The sequence below is a fragment of the Stegodyphus dumicola genome, chromosome X1, assembly GCF_044657685.1.
Source record: "Stegodyphus dumicola isolate Sdum_Otavi_A_Nest chromosome X1, ASM4465768v1".
NCBI classification, from domain to species: Eukaryota; Metazoa; Arthropoda; class Arachnida; order Araneae; family Eresidae; genus Stegodyphus; species Stegodyphus dumicola.
The window spans coordinates 38,945,794-38,965,553 of record NC_140780.1 but is presented as its reverse complement, the minus strand read 5'-3'; the positions used below and the strand labels follow the sequence as shown (position 1 = coordinate 38,965,553).

The following is a 19,760-nucleotide window of genomic DNA, read 5'->3' as shown; positions in this document are numbered from 1 at the left end:
AATTGCACCTTTGGACTAAAAATCAACCTCATAAGATCAATATTATTCGAAATATCAATGATTAAAATTTGGGGAACTAGATACAGGTATTATTATAGACTAGGCATGTCAAGCCCTGGACCTTGACTTATTTTTTTGTAGCCTTCGTTTTATTTCAAGAAAGTAACAAAATTAATACTCCGAAAATCGCTAGTGCGGCATGCCTCAAGACAGCCGAAAGTTGATCGCAGGGGAAAAGATTTAAGGTGTTGGGAAAGAAACAGTAGATATCTATCAACATCCAGAATTTCATTAGTTTCCTTCCATTTTTTAAAGAACTATAGTTTTAAGGAAGATTTTTATGTATTTACTCTTTTAAAATGCATCATTAAGTATGAATTCTTTTTTTCTTGTGCCCTTCACTACTCTGCCCTGATGACTAATTTGGCTCACCTGATATACTGAGTTTAATATGCTTGTCATAGACAGTTACTTATGTTAACGTCGTTTTTTACTTTTTCAAGTGAGTGTGGTTTCAGTGGTTTAAGTCATATAATTTTGATAATTTTTTTCGGAGCATATTATGAGCCATGTTATTCTTTTCCTTAACTACTTGTTAGAATATGAAACAACTTACTAATGGGCTGTACGAAAATTTTAATTTCGTTTACCTTTTAGTATAAGGTGTTACATGACCGAATTAGGATAATCTGAAAGCCTACCTTATTTGACTCCTATCTTAAACTAGAATCATGGGTCATGATCAGACACTCAATATATATATACTTTCTCGAGTAGTACACTTATAGATAATGCGTTTTTAAACACTCTAGTCCAACCAGTGCTAAACTGACTTAGGTCGCAGATAACTGGTAGTTCATCAAAGGCCACTGAGCGACCGAGTAGTCGCTGAATACTGAGAATTCTGATGAACATGCTGGCTACATGGGCATTTTTGTGGTTTTACCCATATGTAACGTATATACGAGCCAGTTTTCCTTAAGCATCGCTTCTGTTAGGCAAATAGTCCTAGAGTGATTTGCCTTAAACTTTAGAGTGCTTTGCCTTAGTTTAAGTTCATCAAAGACTCAATTCCCCGATGACCGAACCGGCTTTGTTGTTTCCTTCGTGTGCTATTAAATAAAAGTCATTTTTCCTCAATGAATGTTCCACCAAAGGCATTAGATAAGTAGCTGTCTAGTGTTTTGCAAAAATTTACCAGTCAACTAAATTTATATCATAGGCGAACAAGAAATATGCTGGCCTTAGAGATATAATACAAGTATTATTAAATTTTAGTGTAAACGAATTACATGTATGCAGGGTGTATCGGTACAGCGTTGACAAACTTTCAGGAGAGATAGAGTACACCTAGATGATGGGAAATCACATAGGAATGCATGGTCGGAAACGCTTTCCTGGTGCAGTAGTGACGACACAAAAATTAAAAAAGGAAGGACACAAACAGCAAGACAAAACATGTTTTATTATGTTTAATACAGCATAAACCTTCAAATAAGAACAAAAACAAACAACGGTCGTCATTAAAGAAGGTGTGCGATTTTATGACCCCGGACCGTGATGCAGGCCTCACATCTCTGCATGGAAGATCTGCATCACGAATGGAAGATGCATGACGCGCGGTTCCTACAGCACGGTCCGGGTTGTAATTTCGAACACATTCTTTGATGATGATCGCTGTCTCTTTATGTCTCTTTATGTTTTTTTTTTTGTTTTGTTTTGTTGTTGTTGTTGTTGTTGTTGTACTTCGAATAAAATATGTTTTCTCACCCCGTTCGTGTCCTTTCTTTCTTGACATTTGTGTCGTCAGAATCAAGCCAGGAAAGCGTTTCCGACCATGCATTCCCATGTGATTTCCCATCATCTAGGTGTACTCTATCTCTCCTGAAAGTTTGTCAAGGCTGTACTGATACACGCCTACGATATTTTGCGAAACATGATACTTTACGCGTCGTATTAAAAAGAACAAAAACGCAGTAAGGTAAGTTTGAAAGCCATTAACGCACTGACGGGAAAGATTAAAAAGAACAATTATGTAAAGGTGTTTTATGTTAGTTCTGTTGAATGAAATCCAATGAAAGTTAGTTGGTTGTGAGCTCAAAGCTATTCGTGATCCAACGGGATACACCTCCGGCTACACAGAAATAAGCTAATCTTTGCTCCCGTTCTTTCGGCACATGATGGAAAAGAGCGAAAAGAAGTGCTTCAAATTCTAATTTCAAGGACTATACAAGTAATTGGATAAAATTTTCTTGTATGGGAGATGGAAATCGTCGTTGAGAAGACATTTGACCGGTCTGTGACACTGACAAAGACCTAAAAACAGCCAAAAGCGTCATGTCAAGAATCTGGAAATTGTTTAAGGACAATGGTAAATGCAAAAATGCTGGCAACCAAGCCTCAAGATCGAAAGCGCGCCACAACATTCTCTTAAAACCGTAATTTGTCAACGATTGCTAAAAAAATTGACAAATGACGTCATGAACTAAACTATCCAGATATACAGAAAGTGAAAGGCTGCATAAAAAAGGAAAGGAAACTCATGACTTGCTCCCGGGCTTGAAAAGCGCCCTGTTGCATTGGCATCTTCACAGTTGGAATGCCATAGACTGAACCTGTATTATCTTTACTGAAGAGTTTTGTTTTTGTTTGGAGAGTAATTCTAGAGTTATTACAACCTAGAAGGAGTAAAACAACAAGCCCGCGAAAGGCATCGATGCAAAGGTGATGGAATTATGCTATGGGGAGCCTTATTTTGAATGGGGGCAATTACCTGCTCATTTTTACCGCTGTAGCTATGAATGTTGAAATATTCCATGTAGCTGTGAGTTATATAAGTCATCTTACCGCGATGTTCTTGATTTTTATGTCAAATTGTTTAAGGGTACAATCGGTAATAACTTCTTCCTAACTGTAGGCATTGCTTATAAACATCGTGTCGCACTACTGATCGTTTACTATGAGGACGAAGGAATCCCAGCGGATAGAGTGGCTTGCTTATTCTTACAGTTGCCACTCTCCAGGGGCTACCTCTAGGAGATTCAAGACGTTATTTTTCCTGAATTCACTCTGTTGTCACAGGACTGCCATCTTAATCTAATACAGAGCATGGCAAATAGCTCTAAAGCTTGCATTTCAGTCAGGAGTGACCGCAATTTTTATTGATTTTTTCTTGCTTGTTTTGAAAAATAGTGATACCAATCCCATTTTATAACACATCTACTATGTCCTTATTTAAATTTATTTTTTACTGAAGTAGGCAAAAGGTAATTTATTATAAATTACTCTTACGTTTAAATGAGGTAATCTGCTGTAACCCATTTCATACCACATTTCCTATGTTCTTATTTAAAATTATTTTTGTGTTGAGATAAGCAAAAGGTAATTTATTATAAATTACACTTACGTTTATATCGGGAATGGCATCTTTATGGTTACTCAAAGTCATGATTAATGCAACAGCAATTAAGATAAAGACGGGAAAGAAGAACAACCCATATAATTAACGGAAAAGTTAGATTAACAATTTGTATTTTCAAGAAAGTTAATCTGAAGAATAAATCCATTTGGTTATGTAAATTAAATCAGCATTTGAAATAAGAACACACTTCAGAGAGAAAAGAGTTCTTGTTAATCTTGTGCTTCGGTAGGAGTCAGTGCGAAACAAAAGATTAATAGCTGTACATTTACTTTGTGTTTAAGTTTTAGCAATTTATTTATAACCAATCATTTCACAGTTTTTATTGTTGCAGATTACATACAATTAAACTTGTACTGTTGTGGATAAAAATAACTTTTGAATATTACTGCATCTTCTGCTACACTGCTTTCTGCATTTCCCAGAAATGTTTCTTTATTATGATGGTTTATGATAGCAGTTTGTTCCGCAATAGACGAATCTAACGTTTTCTCAGGCAAGATCTGATCAATCCGCAGCCCGGTTAATCAGGAGTTGACTGAAGTTTATAAGATGTTCGAAACGAACATCTGAGCTTTAAAGTGCAGTTTAATTCCATGTAATAATATTACAGCCTGAGTAAAAACTTTAAGGCCAGTAAAAAGTTTTGAGAAAATGTAAAATGAAATAAAAGAGATTCAAATAATATTAATTATTAAAGTTCATTGATAAGAAATAAATGCTATAAACATAATTTGTAAATACATAATTATGAGAAACATGTGGTTATTTACAAAGTTAGTATTTCTGCCTGAGTAAAAACTTTAAGGCCACCAGTCATTTTTTAAAAGTAAATATAATATAATTGTGTAATTACCATTGCAACTACTAGCTTGTGACAACGCTGAAAGTTTCATATTTGTCATACGTTTCTTCGAAGTATTGGTGATCTTTGTGAAGATGGCGAAGGGTAAGAAGTTAACTGATCGTGAAAGAGGAGAGATCGAAGCTTTGTCTTCAACAGGAATGAGTAGTCGTGCTATTGCGATAAAGATAGGAAGATCAAAGATGTAGTCAACAATTTTTTAAAATTGAAAGACTATTATAGTAAAAAGAATACTGGGGGAAGACTTAAAGCTTTGTCCTCGCGTGATGAAAGAAGACTTTGCCAACTTGTATCTACTGGAAAGTACTCAACCAGGAAACTGATTCCGACGACAGGTTTAAAAGTTTGTCAAAAAACGATTTATAACACAATTAGAAGGTCTGGAAGGTTCACTTATACAGCAAAATTCACTAAGCCTCAGTTACTGCAGAGACACAAAATAGAGCGTTTGAACTTTGGCCAGAAAGTCATGACCTGGGACAACCAATGGATAGAAATTATTTTTTCTGACGAAAAAAATGGAATTTGGATGGGCCAGATGGCTGGAATTTCTACTGGCATGATATAAGAAATGAAAAAGAAATGTTCTCCAAGCGCCAATTAGGTGGAGGATCGTTCATGACTTGGGGCTGTTTTGCTTACAATGGTGTGGGCTCAACTGCATTCGTTTCAGGTAGAATGAATTCACAAGGATACCAAAATGCCCTAACAAATCATCTTTTTCCAAATGCTGAATGTCTTGCTGGAGAAAATTGGATTTATCAGCAGGACAATGCATCGATCCATTCGAGTAACAGAACAAAAAATTGGTTCCAAGTCAACAATGTTGAAACTGTGAAATGGCCAGCTAGATCACCTGACCTCGACCCAATGGAGAACCTTTGGGGTGACTTAGCAAGAAGAGTTATGCAAATAGGAGACATTTTACATCAACAAAACAGCTGAAATCTACTATCGAAGATGAATGGTATAAAACCGACCCCACTCTTTGTCAAAAACTCGTTTCATCCACGAAAACAAGAATATTTAAAGTAATTCGAAGAAATGGCTTCTACACAACCTTCTAAGAATTTGTAATTTTTTTCTTGTATGTCATTTTCTATGTTGGCCTTAAAGTTTTTACTCAGGGTCAAATATTCATCTGTGTGTTCTGTAATATTTTCTAATAATAAAATATTTGCAAATTAATTTGTCTACTTTTTCTACTTTTATTTTAGCTCAATAATTATCAATCAAATGGTATTTTAATTCCTCAGTTGAAATGTTTCCATTTTTTCAAAAATTTTTACTGGCCTTAAAGTTTTTACTCAGGCTTTATCCTAACTCTTTTTTCTCCTATAATATCAATAATCTTCTGATGATTTTGTTGAGATCTTTTGCCTTCTTAATGTGAGGTAGAATGAGAATAATCCTTGATTTCTTTCTAACTGCCTTAGAAAAGTCATTCAGCGGGTTAATTCGTGTCTTAAAGTCAGACCGCTGATGATAATGGGGAATGATTTCTGAGTTAAACCGCTCAATCTTTTTACTTTATATTCATATACAAACTTTACTATATATTCATATAAAACAAACATTATTTTATCAGAATTTCCAGCATGAGAATTACCATAAGAACATTTATCTCAGTGTTTGAGACAGCGTAAGTGAGAAATGTTCATATTCAAAGACATGTTTTATAAAAGATAGATTGAAAAATCCTAATTTTTTTTATCAAGTTTCTGAATTTTTTCAGTGTGATAGTTACTACACATGACATTTTGTCAGAAACTCGCACTCACTTTGTCACAGTTTTGTTTGTTTGGTTGAATACGGAAAAGCACACGACAACTGTCTGCCAAAGGAGAAAAATATATTATATGGAGGACTTTCTAACTGAAATTGACTCGTATTTACATCATACACAGGAAAAACTATAAAAGCACACATGCAGTCGTCTATCCGCCGGCGTTCGAACACAGGTTGAACATTCAGAGTTCAGCGATTTTTATCCATTCGGCCATTAATGGGCTTCACAGTTTTGAATACTCTAAATATCAAAAACTTTCTTCATAAGGTAAATTAAAAAGACGTGCTTATCTGAGTGGCTGTAAGAGAAAATGGTTCTCAGAATTGCTTCTGTCATTATTTATTTATTATTATCACGATCCTGATCATTATTATTACAAATTTACTACATTAGAACTCGCAAACTTACAGGCGCAAAAGCCCATTTATTTATTGGTTTGCCGTTGACAATGCTCTTTCTTAACAACATGTGATTATTCGTATGCTGTTACCAAATTTGCATTTGTGCGGAAGCCTGGATAAATTTCTTATATTCAGAGCTTATTGTGATTTACGATACTTCCATTGCTGTTTGCAATAAAAAATTTGGACATATTCAGAGAAACTCTCAGTAAAATAAGATTCTAAATGTGCTAATGTTTCAGCTATTTCTAAAGTGCTCTAGATGGATCAGTTCTGTATTCCCCTTCATAACTATTTGTAACTATATAGATTATCATCCGTCTTAGACTATTAGATTCGGCAGAGAAAGTACTTATGCTGAAAATGACTTGTTTTTTAGATCCTAAATTAAGATAATTTGAAGAAGGATATTCTATTTCTAAGCATTCTATCAACTGAAATAGGTAAATTGGAGTGAAGCCGTTTACTGCCTGAAGATTTGTACCAGACTTCTATGAAAGCGTCATACTGGCAGTAACTAGCTGAATAATAAATAGTCTTTATGATAACCACAAAAGGATAAATAAATAAAAATTAAATTAAAGTAAAACAAGCGAGACAAGACGTTATATATTTTTCCATGCTGAGACTTTTTAAGAAACCAAATTGCGCAAATTCCCGCAGCCATAAAGAAATTTGCATTCCTTAGCGCACGGCTGTTAAACAGCAGAATTTAAATTCAAATGTCGGAATTTAAAATGGCTTCGAGAATTTCTCGGAATTTAGTTCAGTTATGGAACAGAATTCATTTCTGCATTCAGGGTGCGATCGTAAAAACAGTAACGTTATTTCAAGTCTATAAAATATCTCAAGGGAAAAAACTGAAGGATCATTTCAAAAATTACTAATTTTCTCATATAGTTAAAGCGATTTCTGTTAAGAATGATTAACCTAAATTTTGTTCTGAAAGTTACAACTAACGCCGATCGTATGTAGCTTATTTGAAGAAAGTGATATTAGTTGAATGTTCACTTGGCTTACATCAAAATAAATCAAGCAAATTTCTGGCTTCTGAAAAACGCACCATCTATTATTAAAACTTTGTATTTCTTTTCTAGTAATTCTATGCATGATTTTCATACCTTGGCCTAACATTATGCCAACTGTGATTTTACAGCAAATTAAAATGAATTATTGATCCTTTTAAGCGTTACAGCATCTTTTCAGGAGGAGGAGGGGGAGAAGAAGAAAGGAAAAAAAAAATGCGATCTGTTCTAAAGAAGAAAAAAGAGAAAAGCGCGATTATGGAGACAAGATATATCGACTCGTGAAATGAACTGTGTGGAACAAGTATTTATTTCTGAGCAAACATGGACAGCCATTTTGAAAATTCACACTAAGGAAGTAAATATCTGTATAATAGACTACATTAGAGATTACGCAAGGTATTAAATAATGAAGAATATGCATGTACAAAAGTTCCTCGCACTCCTGGAAAGACGCCGCGACAGCTAGAGCCACACAGTTTTGAATACACACAGTCTTCCACCCAAACTCGTGCACTTCGAAGCCCGAATTTTGAACTTCAAAAAAATGTTTTTTATTTATTTATTTTATGCTTTTTTTCGAACTCAATGAAATTTTTATTAACAAACTCGGCGATTTGAAAGCAATGTGTTGCCATTCGGCAGAGCATAAGATATTTATGCTTAAAATTTAACCAGAAAACTCATCATTTTAAAAGCAATGTGCTGCCGCTCAGTAAAGTGTAATGGTTTATGTTTCAGATTTAATCAGAAAAACTCAGCGATTTAAAAGAAATATCTCAGAGAAGCACAGATATTCGTCTTTCAAACTTAATAAATAAACTCCATGTTAAAATGTTCTTTGAAAGGCACGTGTTGATACTGCATGAAATAAAATATTTTTATCTTCAATGCGCTACTGTGTTTCCATTCAGCAAAGCTAAGGTATTTAATTTTCCTTCAGATTTATTACAGATTAACAAACTCAGCGATTTATAAGCATTAAACTCAATTATTCAGCTCCATTATTATTAATGACTAGCTAGATCCGACAAATTAACTAGATTCATTGTAATAATTATATATGTCTTTCTTTTTTATCATAACTATTTTAAGTGGCTGGCCGTGCACGTGGCTAGTTAGTGTTAAATAATAAAAAAAAACTAGAAAAATATTTTTAAATTGAAGATGATAAAAAATTGAATAACTATTAAACGTAAGCGAATTTAAACATGGAAGCCTATAGCCCCTTTCCTGTGGTCTAATATATAATGTTTTATAGGCTTGGGTGTGTACTTTACAGCAGCGAAGGGGACGGGAACATTCAGTAAGCATGTTGATATAAACGTGGGCATTCAGTACGAATTTGTTTTAATTGGAGAGCTTATGATGGCAAGAAACAACCTGCCCCCATATGAGTACGTTTAATCAGAAGATATGTTAAACAAAACAGAATCTGCTAACAACTAAACCATTATTTATTATGCTCCATTTAAGTAACGAAAATAAGTAAACTAACATAACTCGGTAAAGCTGAAAAATGGCACCTTGCCATTAATTGCTTTTTGGTTAAATGCGAAACTTAACTACTGAAATGATAGCCGCCACGAGCTATTTCTTTGCAACAAAAATGATTATTATCTTCTAATACAGTCGTCTGAAAGGTCAACTAATTATTGCTGTAAATTATCGAATGTAATTCAGACGCTGGCGAAAAGATAGTTTACGAAAACGAGAAATGTATTCTTCGAAATTAAGCGAGCATTTTATAATTCCCTTCATGTTAGGAGAACTGCAAGATTTCAGTTTGCATTTTCTTAATTTTTTTTCCATTGCAGTTTCAGGAAACTATTTATTTGAAAGTTATTATAAGCAAACTTTGAGGAAAGGGGATGTTTCTCGAAATGATCCATAACTTAACACTTATCATACACAGATATGGTATGTACACATGTTTCCTTTTATGATTAAGTTAATTAGATGAGCAGGAAAGTGTGTCAAAACCAGAATAGATCACATTATCTTCAAATATTTTGAGTTAGCATTATGACAGGAAATTAGAATGGATTGTGTTTGGTTTCGGGAGAGAAGAGACGAAAATGCAAACGGCTGCAGCTGGCAGCCCAAAAACCTGCATGTTCCTCATCCTTAGATTTTAGAATCCGAATAATTTAAAACTGAAAATCTTCAAGTGTTAACTTTATTTAGTATATTTCTTTGTATAAATTGTTGCATGTGCATATCACCTTGTTCCGGTATCTTTGAATCGAGGGTTCCGAACCCGAAGATCGAAATGAAATTTCAAGATCGGCGAGAAAAATTTGTTGCGTGCTTATGAGTGAATAGTCACGATATATACTTCTTAGTGATCAATGTACTTTGTAGGAGATGTATTGCTTTCATAGGTGCAGCGTTAGGTAGACACCAGATTAGTTTGTGATGTCTTAAGTGTGAATCGTATCCATTTCGCTTTGTAGACGGGAAGACTAGAAGATTGTCCGACCCGTCTGATTAAATGCAAATAAATATATAGAAAGAGTTTAATTTCCCTGTAAGTCTTTGATAAAAAAAACGTAACTGAATCAATAAAGCCCTAAAATTTTCATACTAAGCTAATTAATGCCATGATTTTTTTTTATTATATCTGTTAGAAAAGTTTGAACTCATTGATGGACGTATGCTATTATTTGGATAAAGAAAAAACTTCATATCCTTGATAATATGTTCTTTCTCTAATAGTAGTATACTGTATACAAGTGATTCCTTTGAAAACTCTGAGTTGAGAAATTTTGTAACGCGCTAGGAGCTCAACGGATGTATGCAATACTGTTTAGAAGTATTATAATTAACAATTTAACTTATCTCGCAGTGTATTAAATCCTAAATTCCGAAAATTTCTTGATAGGAATGTATAGATATATATTCATGTTCATACTTAATTTATGATGAATTACTATTGTAGTTATTAATTAATTCGTTGAAATCCATGACCTATATTAAAGTTATAAATTCCAATGTTTCCATCAATTTTATAAGCAGAATATTTATTCATATGGCGTTTTTACCGATTACTGATTTTATTAATGTTTTTCTCAAATTCAAGTTCACTGCTCCCCTTTAATGTTAAGCAGCGTTCAAAATCCATGAACGTCATCTTAATTAAATGTCATAAATCGATACAAGCTAATTTGTTCTCGATCATTTCATATAATAATTATATTCAATGCCATACTTTGCGATGAGTGAAGGACTAATGTAATAAAAAGAATTAGCAGACTTTCCAAAAATAAATTATTATCGGATAAGAGACATAAGGTGTCAAAGAGCTCTTCCTTTTCTACGTATTTTCCTGTCGCAGATAGATTACATAAAGCATTTCCTTTAGAAACAAATAACATTTCTGGGCTGATGTCCTTTAAACAATTTCCGACTGCATGCTGCTTTTAGTATGAGGGCTACCGAGTAAGGGATTGTTGTAGGTCAACAGCGTTTGGAATGTTTCCGCTCACGCAAGCATTCAATAAGCGTGAAATATTTCATTTCTTGATTCGTTGCTTTTGTTTTGTCTCTGGCGATCTCCTAAATTCACAGGTTTCCTCACATTTTCAGTAAGTTAATCGGCTCTCGAAATCTGTCTTGATCACCTAATCTATTATGAAATCTCGAAAATGATGTAGTTTTTCAACTACCTAATCAGCGTTACGGTTTCCTTAACGTAATTCCATTGTCTGATTTGAGTTTATTTACTCCTTGGCTTTAAAAAGCTCAGTACTTCCAATGTATAAAATGCTCTGTAAGTACTGTTGCAGAGTTGAACTTTTATTCTACTTTTAGTTCTGCATTAAGTAAAACATTTTCTCTTTATCTTTAGTTACTGCTAGCTGCAGGGCTTAAAAGCTTCTTAACTAAGTTGCCTAGTTTACTGGGCTTCTTAGCTATACTTTAGCTAACAGCAAGATTTAATCTATTTATTTCAATAAAAAAGCTTTTTACATCTTGAGGCAATAGCATAAATCTCATTTACAGAAATAAAGAGTTTTACATAAACACACAAGTCCTAATAAGCATAATGAAACGAATACACTGCCACCTACTGAGGAACAAAGAAGAGAGAAAAAGAGTAAAAGATGGGGGGAAAAATGGGATAGATACACAGAATAATGTTTGGTGGTAAGGTCTGAAAATATAATCATTACTTCAAATTGACAGATTTTTTAGAACGTTAATTGAAAAATAAATTTTCGGTTGATTTTAGCAGAAGAGTTGGAAGGCGACACAATTTTAATTTGTGGTTCTAATTCTAACCCCTTTACGCGTATTTTATGCTCCTTATCTCCAGAATTTTTTTTTTTTTTTCGTGTTCTTTCTTTTGATCTTTAATTAGTGGTACTAAATGTTTATTGCAGGATATTTTTGAAGACTGAATCAATAAAGTCGTGCAGAATAATTCGTTCTGAAGAAGTGAGACCCATATGAGTAGTTATAAATGACTCAAGCTTTAGGACACTTAACAAACAAAAACGGTAACAAAAAGCAAATGCAATTTTTCTAATAAGAAAGCATATAATGTATATAGAGCATTAAAAAGATATGTCTAAATTAACAATTTTGATAATTTCCCAAATCCTCCATTATTTGCAGGCCCATATTTCCAACTGGAGGTTCTAGAACTTTGAGGGAGATTCAAATTTTCTACTAAAATATCTTCAAAATGAGTACACGCAAAAAATGTATTTTTTTAACAGTACCGTGATTTAAAAAAATCTGATGTGTACACCACATGACTTCCTTTTACGAAATAATAAATTATACGTATTTTTTCTTGCATTTAATTTAAACTTATTGTATTTAATTCAGTTTACTTCATCAATAGCGCATAAACCACAATAGAATAAACTCACTCTTTAAACTTCACTATATTTCTTTATCATAGCGACACTCTGGCGCTAGGTTCGTTTAACAGCGTTACATTTCATTCATTTCATAACACAGAATTCACAAAATTTATATCATTTGAAGAATTATATAATCGTTGCCACATGTTCTATTCAAATACTATAATAAATCTAAAACGATGTATGAAAGAAATTAAGCAAACAAAAAAGAAAAACAGTTTTTCACAGACGATTCAGTATTTCTCATTCAATTAATTCAGTTCTCCCTTCGCGACAAGGCAAAAATACATAAAAGCTCAAAATATCTATATAAATATTACGAAATATATCTTAAACCATTATTTCCTCGAATAAATTCCAGAATAGATTAAGCATGATTTAATTCAATTCGCAATAATAAAAGAAGGCGTTATCTTTGTTGTTGCAAAGCTTAGTTTCTCTAGATTGGCAACAAATCCACTATTCTGCTAAGTTTCACATGAAAACTAATATGGCTGCCATGGCAAGAATAGCCGCACTCAAACAACTTTTAAATTGTTGATATTCTACAAATATTGCAAGCAGATTTACTAAAGGTATAAAGACCTTAACCGGAAGATAAAACAACATAATTCAATCATTTTTAAAGCAAAAAATGCACAGTTTACAGCCATATAAGAATAAAGAACCTGAGATCACTGAGCCGAGTAAACACAGCGGTTATATATCTGCATATATTTACATACTTTTGGTGCAACCGATTGCAACCAAAATACGAGGTGCACATCTGCATGTTACAGCAGTCCTATATACAAAATTTCAACGTTCTGAGGCAACTCGTTTCTGAGTTATACAAGATACATGCGTACGCACAGACGCCACAAAAAATTCTCTTCAGAATCCATTTTAAATCAGTTTATATTTTTTTTGGGGGGGAAAAGAGTCCTTTATTCTGTCCTCACGTACAGATGTCACGCAAAAACATCGTTTAAATTGCATTCGATAGCGGTCAAAATGGATATTTTCGGTGAAATACGATACCTGAAATTTTTCGCGATTACAATACTTCCTTTTTACTTCGTACAAGGAATGAAAAATGAGAGGACAAATTATATAAATAATTTAAATACTTAAACTAATAAAAATTAGATTTTTTTTTACTACTACGAGGACAAATTATAAAACCATTTATAAAATGGAAGAAGTTAACAATATAAATAGTTACAAAAATAAACGGGGTAGGACATCTTCAGGGAAATGACAAGATTTCAAAAATTTCAAGCTTTCCAATAAAAACCTTAAAAATGAACATAAAACATTAAAAAATGCGTCAAAATTAGTAATTTTCATAATTTTTTGCATTTTCCATCCAATTTTGCAGGATGCAAAATATAATTTGCAGATGCAAAAATTTCTTTCTGTATAAATGATAAAAATCAAAAATTATGACAAAAGAAGAAAAGATTATAGATCCAAATCAAAACCCTGTCCTGCCTATTCACCTTTTCAGACTTGTGATTATAAGAGAATCTGGATCCGGAAAAACGGGTGTTTTTTAATGTAACTTCAGAAACTTTTGAATTACGATTAGTTATAAATATGTGTTGAAAATATTCATGGAGATAAATAAATATTCAGATTTAACTGAAAAATTTAAAAGATTCGAAGATATTCAAAGAGAAGATATAAATTTTATAGTTACAAAAAGTAACAAAAAGAATTATTATGAAAATATAATAAATATAATAAACCATTCCTTGCAACGGATGACTCAAAATTTGTTCAATTAGAAGACCTATATCCGAATAAAAATAATGTAATTGTACACGATGATTGCTTTGTTGAAGATCAGACAAGTATTAAAAATCATTCAATAGCAGCAGATACAAAAACGTGTCCATCATATATCTAGATCAAGCCTATAATCAAAGGAATAAGATCCTGACGAAATTAGGATCAACTGTAGTTATTTCACATTTTTTAATTTACAAACCCAAAGAAATGTAGCAGATTATGAGAGAAACTGGCGTCAAATTAGTAGGAGGAAAATTTAGTGAAACCTACAATAGGAGTCTTAAAGAATCCCATGATTTCCTCAGGTCTCATTTTTAAAATCCTAAGATGAGATACAGAAAAAATTTTGATCCCTTATAAATGCAAAAGGAATTAATTCCTTTTGCATTTATATGAGATCAAATTGGTCATACGTTTATGGGAAGATCTGCAAAGTTTATAATGATTTCAGTTTATCATTATCAGTCTCTAAATTTTTGCTTAGGGTAAGTTCCTTATTCGCCTTTGCGTTATATATCTAAAAATAGCGATATAGACGTGCATTGAGTACTGTAGTAGGAATAATCGAAATTTTAAATAAATCGTTAAGAATTTCTGAAAGAAAAAAAGAATATAATGTTAGCTAAAACCATGACTGAGGAAGAAGTTTCGTTCAAAGAGCAAGAATTTAATTAAAGATTTGAAGTTTTTCTCAGTTGAAAAATAGAACTTGAATGGCTACTGGATAATTTTTTATACTATATAAATGAAGAAAGGAAAACGTGTCATTAATAAGCCAATTAACAATTCACAGTTTGAAATGCATTTGCTAAGCACTCGTTTTCAGGTCCTGGGATACAGTTTTTATGGAGCAAAATGAGAGTGAATCCTGATTTAACTTATAAAGAGTCTAAACATATAAACAGAGTGAATGAAACAGCATACAAATATGATATATGTTATTTAAAAAATAAAGCTACTAAAACTAGAAATAATGTATGTGATAAAAATATGACAGAAGATTTAAAGTGAATTCCAAATCCTACAGAAAATAATAAAAAAAAGAAATACTACCCCTCTTTCTTTCACGCAGAAAGAATAGAAAGCGGGGTAGTTTTTCTTTTTAATAATTCATTGCGTTTAGAGTTTGGATAATCATACTTTATTAACTAAAGAGTATATAAATGTTGGTACTCAGAAAAAATCAGTAAGTTGGAGGAGCCTGCCGATTCCTACATAGCTATTCTATATTTGGATGTACAAAAGTCTAAGCTAAGTAGTGTTATGGTCACAGTGTTTTAAATTTCTCTTTTGTTGACTAAAGTGGGAACACTAAAGTGAAAAGACGGTATAAGGTAAGCGTTAGTAAATTTCATAAAATGTCAGTCTTGGATTGGGTTACCAACTGTGTCGAGTCACAATAAAGGGCACGACAAAATATATTTTCATTAACTACTTTTTTATTATTATAGTAAATTACTGTAATATGTCTTTAGAAATTACGTTCATGTGAACGAACATTTCTTAAAACTTTGTAAACAACAGAAAAACCTTTAGTAATTTAGGTAATATATCGACTCATTAAACACAACTAATGCATTGTAAGAATAATCACTAGAATTTAATTTTTAAAATGTTAATTAAAAAGTGCAGAAACACTGAAAAAATATTTGAAACTTTTAAAACAAAAGCTGAAGTGAACTTGAAATTTTTTTAATTTTATTTATTCTGATTTTAGCGGACTTCAGGAAACGTGCATCCCTTTGAAATTTTCTGCAAATTCTGAACAACTTCCTTTCAAATTAAAATAATGAATTTTCTGTAAGTTTAACCAAACACTTATTTCGTTTATTTCTTTATTTAGTTGGCATGACATTAAAAGTTCTTTCATGAGATGCTGATATTGGAAGAAGTAAAAACACATGAAACTATTTTTTTAAAATATCCACAAATTTATAATCAGCTGTTTTGAAAATCCTGTGCCATTTACTATTTGATGTTTTGGATCTTGTAAAATGTTCAGAAATTAGCGCAAACTTTTTTTTGTACTAATGTTACTTTATCAAAAACGTCATCTATATTCAAATTCAGCTTTTCTTTCAGCGTCGAATCTCCAATAACTTCAACAAATTTCTACTGTGCTGGAAATGAAATATTTAACAGATTTAGAACTGGCAATTTTCTAAATGTAGAATTTTCATCAAAGTATTCTTCTAAATAAGTAGCTGACGATGAAAGAAATAATTTAGAGTCATAGATAATTTCGGAGATTCTGCATTATCTAGCTTTTTCAAATGGCTGTTGATGAATTTGAAAGCTAAAAAATTCCCCGTCATTTCGAGATTTAATCTTATTTCTTAAGTTGGTAAAAACATTGAAACCATCTGTGCCAGAAGATTCATTCTAGTTTTTCATTAGAAGGAAATTTCACGTACAGTTACATCTTTAAGCCGAAAATTCACACTAAACATTGCTAGAACAATGAATGCATCTGAATAATTGGTATAATTTCTATAGAATTATCATCAATTGAAAACGGTTTGAATAATTGTTTAAAACAATCAGTTGGTTTGTCTAAGAAGTAAGAACTTAAAACCTTCCACGAAATTAAAATCCTTTCATTGTATAGCTTCAAAGGAAACTGCCTGAAAACTGTCTGAGAATTTGAAAGAAATCTGTTTCTACAAAGCAGTAAAACGCCTTAAATGTTTTACTTTTCTTTGCTGGCATTTAAAAACGGCCATAGATTTTTAGAATAATATTTTCTATGTTCACATTCAAGTTTTCTACAGCACATTTCGCTGTATTATGTATATGTGAGCATTGCAGTTAGCTTTAACAATACCTTCATTTAATGCAAGGATGTTAACATATAAGCTAAAATTACAATTTGCATTATTTGCGGTAAAACAAGAAATTATTGTTCATTCTAATTGCAAATTGTTCATAATATTTTTCAAACATTCGAACATTCCATCTGCATTTTCGTCTGGATTCTCAAACAATGTCTTTTATATTCCACTATACCAAATTCCGTGCTAAAATATTGAACATACACTGGGAGTATTTTTACATTGTTATTATTATTTGAAGTATCAACTTGAATACAAAAATATAGAGGTAGCTCATGATTTTGCAATTCGTTCAAAACTACCCCGAACGCCTTTTTCACCAAGCTCATTTGTAACAATTACTTTAGGTTTTGTTCCGCAAAATATTTTTGCAGTTACTTTGGAGTCTTCGTAATTTTTTTGATTTAATTTTAAATTGCGATCAAGCGAGCTATAGAAATTATTCTAAACTGAGTTACAGGAATGATGATCATCATTACAAGAATTATGATTATCATTCCTATAACTCACTTAATAAAGTGAGTTTGAGGAACAATCATGTGAATTTAATTATGTGGTAAATTTGAGCTATTTCCTAAATGACTACTACATCTGCGTCTTTAGACTTTGCTTTTTCGATAACTTATCAGTTAAAGAAGTATATGATAATATTACTGCTTTTATTTTTATGACAAACTGAATATTTATGCTATCTCATTGCTAAAACACATATACATCCATTTTAAAAAATACTTTAATAAATAGTACACTTTGCTTCTTGTGGATTAATAGCTCCCTTTAACCATTTATAATCTTTTCGCAGTTTTTGCTATACGAACATTATTGCTCGGTCTCTTTTCTTATCGGTTCCATAATTTATAGGGTTAACAGAACTTAATACGTATTTATAATTGTTTTGTTTTAATCTGATACTAAATAAGCATACTTAAAATCTAATAATACTTTTCATAGGCATTCAAGGATGGATAGTCTCCGAAAGAACTCAATACCGCGGCCAGCAGAAAATGCAGATCCACGAATACCGATGGCTTGGAGGCATCGCGAAATGACTTTCAACAATCCTTATGCTAGAAGAGCATCTTCTCCATCTGTGACATCATCATCATCAGATGATAGAGAAGAGGTACCAATTGTGAGACAGCATTACAGACCTCTGAGCCGCCACAGCAACATGGAAAGACATGATGACCGTCTTGATCACTATGCTACTATACGCAATGAACGATTAGAGCATTTTAATTCCGCAAGAAGTGAAAGAATGGACTCTTATTCTCATCGTAATGCAACACCTGTTGATAATTACTTCCATGGGCCTTATCGAAATTCAGCTAATGGTTCATCTGGCACATTGCGATCAACAAGAAGTGTTCCAGCTTTAGCCTTTGCAGCTGCAATGGAGAATCAAGATCCTTGTCCAATACACGGAGGAAACCATGGTCCATTGCGAAGACATGGTTCTTTATTTGATATCCGCGCTCCACCTGTAGGTGGACCACTAAGTCTAAGTGGTCTGGACAAGAAGAACTTCCATGGTTCTAAACATTCCCTACTTAACGGTCTTCCTCCACCACACTTCCAATTTCACCCAGATATGCCACAATATCTTCCACCACATATGATAAATCCAATGATGCGTCCCCCGCATCACTTGGGAATGCCGGTACTTATGGAACCAATACCAATGCGAGACCCATTTAACAAAACCATGACATTTCATCGCAACGGTGCAAATGCATATCCAACAAAGGAACCGGTTGATCCATATAGTGTTGAGCAAGTTTGCTGTAAAGGTCATTTAATTGTTTTATGGATAATCTTAGGTGTTGTTACTGTTGGTGTTATTCTCGGCATAATCATGGGAGTCACGATAACTTAGAAATCATATGAAAAAAGAGTATGAAATACTCGAAGTAAATGAAGAAATACTGGAAATTATCAGTATTTTAAAAATAAAAGGAACTAAATAAGGAGAACATTATGAGATGCTACAAAAATACTGAAAAAAAAAAAAAAAAAAAAAAGGCTATGCGCACTGTGATCTAAAAAGTACTGTTTTAAAATATAGGCTTCTGCTACAACTTTTAAAAAAGCCTTTGTGAAACAAAGATGTTATTTATCAGGTTAATCAAGTATAAAAAATAAGCATATATCAGATGTAAACTATGAAATAATAGAAAACAAACAATACATAAAGAATGCACTTTAAAAAACTGCAAGAGAATAAAATATAAAACAGAAGCTAGGACAATTTTTAATGCATTTTCATACATAAGACTGCTTGTATGTAACAATAATTCGATCTAACATCTGGAAACACAGGTCCATTATAATGGTTTGTAAATGTTGGTATAAGGCTTTAGAAATAAATTATTGGTTTGCAGTTATGTAATTTGGATATAATTTTCTTTATAATTTTTTATTCATAATATAATTCCAAATTCCCATTTCAACAGCAAAGAAGCAAAAGCTTATAAATTATTAGACATAGAATATGACAGAAATACATTTATTATTCTCCTGTAAATGACCCTAACTTGTTAGCAACAAAACAATTTTACAATTTTCTGTTCCTGTCGTCACTACCACGTCTCCACAGCTCTTTACATTATATTTCTTCGGCGGTTATGAGACCAGAATTCAACACCTTTACTAAATTATCGGGAGTGTCTGACTCGACCTAGGGTTTTCGTCTGCAGCTAGAGTGCTTATAGTACTTTGAATTATCACTTTCGAAATGCTGGCCATAATTGCTATCAACATTTTTACTTTACCACACACAGGCTC

General features: G+C 32.5%; 1 protein-coding gene across 3 annotated transcripts in view; it reads left to right on the top strand.

Moving 5' to 3' along the window:
• LOC118183908 (uncharacterized) overlaps positions 1–19,365 on the top strand; it is a 63,946-nt gene extending 44,581 nt beyond the window's left edge. For 2 of the 3 annotated variants that reach the window (XM_035353519.2, XM_035353520.2), the window contains exon 2: positions 17,928–19,365. In XM_035353519.2, the coding sequence (XP_035209410.1) occupies positions 17,938–18,852 (915 nt within the window). In that variant the 5' untranslated portion in view covers positions 17,928–17,937 and the 3' untranslated portion in view covers positions 18,853–19,365. Of the gene's footprint in view, positions 1–15,862; positions 15,946–17,927 lie in introns of all 3 variants that reach the window. The other variant, XM_035353518.2, reaches the window with a different exon arrangement.
• Positions 19,366–19,760: the final 395 nt, after the last annotated feature.